Source organism: Copadichromis virginalis, linkage group LG7 (assembly GCF_057382275.1).
Source record: "Copadichromis virginalis isolate Kocher_CV1m ecotype Utaka linkage group LG7, C_Virginalis_male_GT1.1, whole genome shotgun sequence".
NCBI lineage: Eukaryota > Metazoa > Chordata > Actinopteri > Cichliformes > Cichlidae > Copadichromis > Copadichromis virginalis.
Genome location: NC_140624.1, coordinates 55,656,316 through 55,664,246, shown reverse-complemented (window position 1 = coordinate 55,664,246; position 7,931 = coordinate 55,656,316). Strand labels below are relative to the sequence as shown.

General features: G+C 43.8%; 1 protein-coding gene across 1 annotated transcript; it reads right to left on the bottom strand.

Annotated features, from left to right (window-relative positions):
* Positions 1-227: 227 nt before the first annotated feature.
* lhfpl2a (LHFPL tetraspan subfamily member 2a) lies at positions 228-7,085 on the bottom strand. The gene is made up of 2 exons (XM_085464297.1): positions 6,667-7,085; positions 228-957 (listed from the first exon to the last, which is right to left on the bottom strand). The coding sequence occupies exons 1-2, from the start codon at positions 7,082-7,084 to the stop codon at positions 701-703; spliced, it is 675 nt and encodes a 224-aa protein (XP_085320423.1). The 5' UTR covers position 7,085; the 3' UTR covers positions 228-700.
* Positions 7,086-7,931: the final 846 nt, after the last annotated feature.

The window sequence follows — 7,931 nt, the reverse complement described above, 5'->3', positions numbered from 1 at the left end:
TTGACAAACAAAATGCACCGAAGAGCCTCCTTTGCTCGTCCTTGTGCAGTCCATGTGAAGAATCGTTTCCACCGATACATTTCAAGCGTCTACAAACACATTAATTAATCAAATAGTACATTCTGTAAGCTCTAAAGAACATCCACTCTGAGCTAAAGGCCATTTATTTTTATGAGCAGTTTATTCTGACTGACTAGTGGTTCCCTTGTTGACAGTTAACAGATCCAGGTTTATTTTTTTAAAGTTTTTTTTCATAGTTTTTTTTTTTTTTTAAGGCAAGAGTGACATCATCAGCCCAGCCTGGATCCAGCTGACCATCATTCTGCGATCATAACTATGTACAAAATATATATAATCACGCTTATTTACAGAACATGTGGTAACAGACAATGCCTCGCAGGGCATCCACATGCTTAAAATGAATACATAACAGACACAGCACCTCTAGTGGCAGAAAGACAAAGACAGAAACTTAGAAATAAAACAAACAAACTTGGCACTTATAAGTTTCTCCCACTTCAAACAGAAAACTGAGACAAAATAAGAGTCAGTATTAGTGGTAAACAATGAATGGGCCCTCAATTTCACAGGCCAGCTTTTTTATTTTTGAATAGGCAGAAGAGGGCCAGATCATAAGTGGCACATCTCTGCCTCATCCTTCTTCTCTCCCCCCACCTGCACAATAAGTGTTATCTGAGCTTCACAGGAGGCAGATCAGGCTCTTGCCCTCCTCGATCTCCTCCTGAACCTTATCGCTGGAGGTGGCGATCTCAGCCTGAGCAGAGAAGACAGCGCAGACAAAGGTGAGCACAGTGCCACCCATGGCGGTGTAAAAGGCCCAGCCCATGGAGCAGAGACCGGCGCGGTACGGCGCCGCGTCTGGTCCGCAGTACAGCTGGACCTTGTCTGAACCCCAGCCAGCAGGGTACAGCATCAGACCTAGGATCAGGAACAGACCTGCAAGAAGGGAAACAAATAAAAGACATCATAACTCAAGTGTTTGTAATGAAATCCAGCATACGTAGCAGCCCTGTGCTTATTATACCTTGAAATACGGTGCGCTTCAACAGCAGAAGAGCTTTTAACTCAAAGCAGGCTTTCACCAGCTTTTTAATTTTAATCCTGCATGCTACAGATGGAAATCCCAAATTTCCTAAGCTAAGCAGTAACGTCATGATGTACGTCAGTAAGCGAACACATATCAACAGTTTAGGAGTGGATTCATTTCAGAGACAGACTAGCTTTCACGGCATGCTTGTATCAAGCAGAAGGAATAGCAGTTAGCCTGCACAACACTCTGTAACAGTGGCGTCAAGAAAGATGAGTTTTCTTTACAAAGAAAACCCAAAACACCCAAAACACAGCGTCAGCACAGCTCCTTATCTTGGCCAACATTCAGGCCTCTTGCTCAGATGACTTTTACAATGTAGAACAGCTGCAATCTTAAAAATGTCTACACACATAAATAAAGAGGGAAGAAAAAGCATCAGAAATACTTCTGTGCCAGCTGAACTTCATCCACGAGAAGCAGCTGAACGCACATGGAAAATCTACCAAGTGGCTTTTGAGTGAAACGTTATTTTCAACGTGAACAATTAACCGAGGAGCGCCACGTCATCTCGTCTGCATGTTTATAAATCCGTGCACATATATAAACACATTGTCAGTATTTGTCCGTGATTCTAATCACATATGGTTAAATATGATTACAGCTTTGTTTTACTGCGTCTGTTTATGCAGCGGCCAGGGTTGCTTCAACGGTAGGAGGGACGTCTGCAGGTTTGGACACATTCTTGTCAAGACTTTTTAAATGAAATCTAGGGGACGGCATCAAGAAAATCCATCAAAGAGGACATGATAAAGCAGTGACTCCATAAACTCAATGTGGATTCACCAGTGCATCGAGAAGACCTCCTGTGCTCTAAACATGTATTAAGCAGTGCTTGCCGCATAGGTGCTAAGTAGGTGACGGTGAAAGTAAAGTGTCACTGTTGCAAGAGACTCGGGCAGATTATTTTCTTGAAAATAAAAAACATTTCCGGCCGCAGCGGCGTGCTGGCAGCTCAAGCATCCTATCAGGACACAAAGAAGAAGAAAACGTTTAAACTGGCAGAAATGATTTCCTGTCTGATGTATGACAGAAAGACCTCTCAATCCTGTGCACAAAGCAGAGACTAGATCAACAGGATAAAAGTAGCCGATGGACTTTCCCGCCTGGCCCGGTCACTGGCCAACCCTCCGGCGTCCTGAGTCTTTGTAGGAGGAGGGGGGTCGCTTCCTGTGTTACCATGACCCACTTCTACCACTCTGCCTCTTCAGCTTGGCTTCAGCCCCTCGGCACGCACGGCTTGTCTCATAGATGGAAAGGCAACCTTCGTTCTAAATGCGTTTGCGTCGTTTCTTCTACTCTGCTCTGCCATGACAGCGGACGAGGTCAGATGGCCGGACGAGGAGTCTGCCTTCAATCAAAGCTCAGGAGGAAGCATTTACAGTAATACAATTACTGACAATAAAACAGCCAGACAGGGAACGAGGATTTAGCTCTCTTTCAACAAGCAGGTCCTGTTAGCTTCGCTCCATAAAAACCTCACGTGTAGCCTGCTTCAAGTCTGGCGGAGAACATGCCTTTTCTCTTCTAATCTCTCTTCCTCTTTCTTCCTCCTCCCATTCTCTAAAGCACCCAATATCGTATTAAACAGGGAAATGAAAACTAGGTCATAAATTCTTTCCACATGTTGCTGCCTTGCCCTAACGGCCAGACCGGCTCTGCTGATGGATTGAAGGCATGGTTTTAATTCACAACCCCACCCCTCCAAAGACCCCCACTCCACACACACACACTCATTCCCATTCCACCTTCAAGCTGGACCTTCTAACCTAATATCCCAGTGTGCTCCACCCTATTCTCTCTGCACTGGCTTGCGTCTCTGTTCACTTCCAAACTGTCAGTTCTGTCTTCAGTAAGAGAGGTTGTTAGTTTGGTTTTAAAAGTTGTTTACCATCATTATGAAACATCCACACCTCCGCTGTAACCACAGGAAAAGCTAATCAGTGCATGGGAATCGCATCTCTTATCATTCAGAGCTGACAAGTCTGCTTCCCTCTTTTATGTAACGTGATATCTTGTGTGAGAGTCATCATTACTCAACAGCACAGCTTAAATTCCCGCAAGACACTGCTTTATTTTGTTTCTCCTCCAGCCTGGAGCTTAGTCACAGTCACCGATTAAACCTGTTTAAGTTTATGGAAGGTAATAAAAGTATTTGACACAGAACGTGCAAGAATCTGAGACAGTTTTATGGCCCTGTTTGTTTGCCGCTCTATCTGTAATCCCTTTCAGCTTGAGTGACGATGAGTGAGTACGTCATTTTAGTAAATGTACAGCAAGTTTAACTGGGGTATAACAAGTCTTTAGGGCCCCTAAAGTGTGCGCCTGCAGGATGCAAAGTTTAACCCGGCTGACCTTCAACAGGAGTCTGTCTGTTTTAGCTATCTGATTGCATAAAGTGAAAGGAATGACTTGAACTTCTCCTGAAATCTCAAAACCATCTGAGCTTAAACTATTTGTCTGTTTAAATTGCATCTGGGACACTGCGGCCATCAGAAAGGCGTCGTATAAAAAAGACTGCAGAGGCTGAAGTACAAAGTCCAAGTGACATCAACGAATGTGAAGACGAGGTTAATAGGTTTGGGAGTCACTCCAGTGAAATGACGTGACCGTCTCTGGCAAGAGAGTCGCAATCTTCCTATCTGAGGTCAATCATTTCCCCAAACATCTGCCGTCTGGCTCCAGTTTTCTCATTACCGGAGGGTCGGCACACATTGTGGAAATAATGATAGTAGAAAAGTCGGTGTGGTAGCCTTGGTGATGGATATCAAGTGATTGTGATATCATTCACTGGCCTCGTGAAAAGTGGAGTAGAAGGCTGTAGAGCACAATGGCTGACTAATGTAGGAAGTAGTGACACTGTTAAGATACCGATGCAGTTGACCATCTCCTTTCTCATCCTGTGGCTGAAAACAGTGCTTCGGAAGCACAAAAGAAACTCTCCCGCCTCCTCAACTGTTTGATGCTTTCCTCGCCCCCTTTCCTCTTTCACATCCTCATCCTCTCAACAAAGAGGAAACTCAGGGGTGCATTTCTCCCCTTTTCTTTATCTCAACCATGTCTCCCGCAATCCAATGACTTAATATGTAAATAGAGGACTTTACGGTTATGTAACACTGTGCTTTGTGGGGCCATGAATCCACTTTTATAGATCACCTGACATATGACCGTCAATCTGGGCTCAGTGTGGAGGATGGTTTGTTTTTCATCACTCTTTGGAACATAAACAGAGGTAAAATGAATGGATTCAATCCAATCATTAATATACTTCTCAGTGTAAACTGTAGTTTACCATGCTAGTCAGTAATGTGTGTTATGGGGAACAAATTGAGCGACTCCCTGGTAACTAGCATTCCCTAGGTAAAAATGTGTATGCCCTGATAAGCTGGTGAGTGTTTCCTGGCAGTTGCTAGCGTGAAATTGGCCACAAACAGGTTTACAGCGCTGCACCCAAAAACTTCTTGTCATTACTTTGGTGGCTATTAGGCTATTATCTACTTTAAAAAAAAATTGCAACTAAGTTCGAATGATATATGACCAACTTATTCTGAAGTGAATATGAACATGTCCAAAGAAGAAGTCTGAGACGCTGTACGGCTTAGCAAATGTTCAACTGCTTACTTAAATATGTACCCCACCAAAATTCTTTTGAGTCTATTAATTACCACTTCCTTGTTGACTTCCAAAGTGGCTCTTTAGTTGGAGTTTCCTTGCAACAACTAGTCTAGTTATAAACACATGTGGCTTTCTCATAATGGCAGCGGATGGAAACAGACATTCATTTTGCATTTACTCTAACCTCAATCTGTTACTGAAAACTGTTTGAACTGAACATCAGCTGGAAAGCAACATGCAAGGATCTCAGGAAACAATCTTTAATGCTAAATCCTGAATCCTGCTCGCAAATGCTGTTTTACCAAAATAGGAAGCAAACTTACTTGTCACCCGATCACTTCAAATTGCAACAAATTTTATTGGTAAACTCATTTAAACTGATCAAGTCACTGTATGACTTAGTGATGGGTCAAATAGGTACTTGGGAGTAGGGAGTTCTGTTTTGTTTTTTAATTTCTGTAGGCTTTCAAGATGACTTTGAAATGTTCATTTATTTTCAAGCTGAAAATAGTATAGGACTGACTTTTATGTATATTATAAAACCAAGTAGTTCTGCCACACCGCCACCTCCTCATATGTAGAAAGCTAAAGAAAGAATGACTGGCATTACAAATAGTGTTTTGAAGGATTTCTGCTTGTTCAATATGGCCTATAATAGCCAGAGAAATCTATGTTTAGTTCCTCAGTATCAGCAGCATAATAAATTTAAGATAGCTGACAAAGAGTCATCTGTCTCCTATACATTAACTCACTGAGTTAAGGTTATGCCGCTGAATAGAGGCATTGGTAAATGAATGTTTTGTCCTAAATAAACATTGAGCAACTTAATCTTAATGAAAAGAAATGCATTCAAAGGAGCCACCCACTGGCTGAATGGATTTTGCTCTTTCAGGTCAGCAGGCCTGCATAGATCTGAGGGTACAGCTTGGCTTATCCTTGTCTACACACCCACCGTTTCTGTTTGGGCCTCCCACAAATAAACAACTGTGGGGGAGGACAGCCATAATCACCGGAGAGCTGAAGGCTACACTCTGTGAAAAAAAGATGAGGTTCAGCGAGCATGATCTCATGGCCTCCTCCCTTCCATAATTCACCACAGTGAGTCAAAGTGGCCCGGGATCTGACCTCATGTGCACAGGCACAGACACAGAATGTACGGCCGTCACACATAAAGAGAGATACGCATGCGTACTCGACCCCTTTGGAGACCAGAGGAGTGTCAGAAAGCTCCAGCTGACTGCGTGAAGAATAAATATTTGGGCGGTAGTTGCTCCAGTTGATGACAAAGAGTCACCATGCCCTTTAAACTTCTGCTTGGGTTAAGACTCACTGAGGGCTCCACAAGAATAAAACACATAATTCCAGCAGTGGGAGTTGTGGTGCTCATAATGAATGTGTTTAACTGAGAGCACAGCGTTTCATTTACCTTGATGAACGGTGGACGCCGCAGGAATGAACAGAAACAATACGGTTCAGATGAACAAACTTTCTTTCAGATTACAAAACTTGAACACGTATTTCTCAACTCCATGTCCTCAGTCTAAACTGACTCCTCATTAGGTACGAGAAAAACAAGCACGAGGAAGATTAAAGTCGTTCAGGCACAGTGTTTTGAAGGTAAACTGAAAGCCAGGCATTACAGAAAGCAGACAAATATTTGTTAAATACGGCTTATATGTTCTTTGTATCACTGATGTGAAAAGTAAGGCAGTTTAAGACCTCGTTTACTTTCTCACCTCCAGATCTGGTCAATCATTGCCAAAGTGTGGATGTCAGATTGTTACTTTCGGAAAGCTACTGCCCATAAAGGCGTGTGCTTTTCTAAAGCTCTCCATCCATCAGACAAATTTGAGCATCTGACCTAAGACCAGTATGGGCGCCAAACCTTTCAAAGTCGTGTTAAATATCAAAACTGTTTTATATAAATTGTGTGAGAATCTCACCTGCAATTCCCTGCAGCAGTCCGCACACATTAAAGATGCTCTTCTTCATGATGCTTTGAAAGCACATGGTGAAGACGGAAATGAATGCCACGGCACACAGCAACAGGATCCCTGCAGCCAGGAAGATAGAAGTAGCCTGCCAGAACCCGCTGGCAATCTCTCCAAAGTGGACTGCGTACGGTCCGCACAGTATTCCCCGCAGTTGAGGCAGTTTTATACAGCGACCATAGATGCCTAAAGTGGGCCTGTAAGCCTCTCCGGCTGTGGTGGCCCCATGGGGGCCGAAAACTGCATCGGATGCACGGGGGAATCCAACGAGCCAGTCGGTGCTCATGAAGGCGATGAGCTCTCCGAACGCGGCAACAATACTCAGCAGAGTCCACAGCATGGAGCGACAGGTGACAATAACATGGCACATGCTGACGGTGGCTGGATGGCTCCCTCTGTTGCAATTTAAGACCTTTACTTGCTGAGAGATGAAACGCTGGATTGTGGATAGAAAGTCCTCAAAAGACAGAGAGCAAAGGTTGTGATCGTTCTGCAGCGAAGACGTGAGAGCGAGTGAAAACCCTTCAGAGGAAGAAGAAGGTGACACCGCTGTACACAAAAGGTTCACGTCAATGATTCACAGCCTGCTCCTTCTCTGTTTTTCTCTCCACTTCTCTCACTCCTTATCTTAACCTGGTGTTGTCTCAGTACAGCAGGTTCCTCCTCCTTGAGCTCACCCTCCTGTCGGTGCGGTCTTCAGACTCTTATTGTGCTTGGTTTTTGGTGTCTACATTGTATTGAAGTTGTGTTCCCTGAGCCAGCCCGCTGGCGTCACATCAAACACACCTAAAAGATAAAACAGGGAGGGACAAGAACAGGGTTAGTGCTCCATCATATTTTACAAAAGCAGGAGTGTGGAGGATGAAAAGAGTGTGCAGAAGGAACAGAGAAAAGAGGCAGGGAGGCTCCTGGTGTAGATCTTTAAGAGGGGAGTCTAATGAGTTGTGAAGAGACATGCTCGTTTGAAGTGGGCCTCATTCGCTGTGTTTATGTTGAATGATTTGTGATCAGGCCACAGATCAGGCTCTGCACTCCCTGTAAAGTTTTGTGATTGAGGCAGCAAAATTTTAAAGTGTTGAAAAACAGAACATTTCTATCTATGCCTGTGCTCGTTTGTGCATATGTGTGTGTGCTGTGGGGGAAGAGGGGAAAGGTTAAAATAGACTTGGAAAAAAGAGGAATGAGGAGCGGATGCAGACGAAGAGAAAAACAAGCCC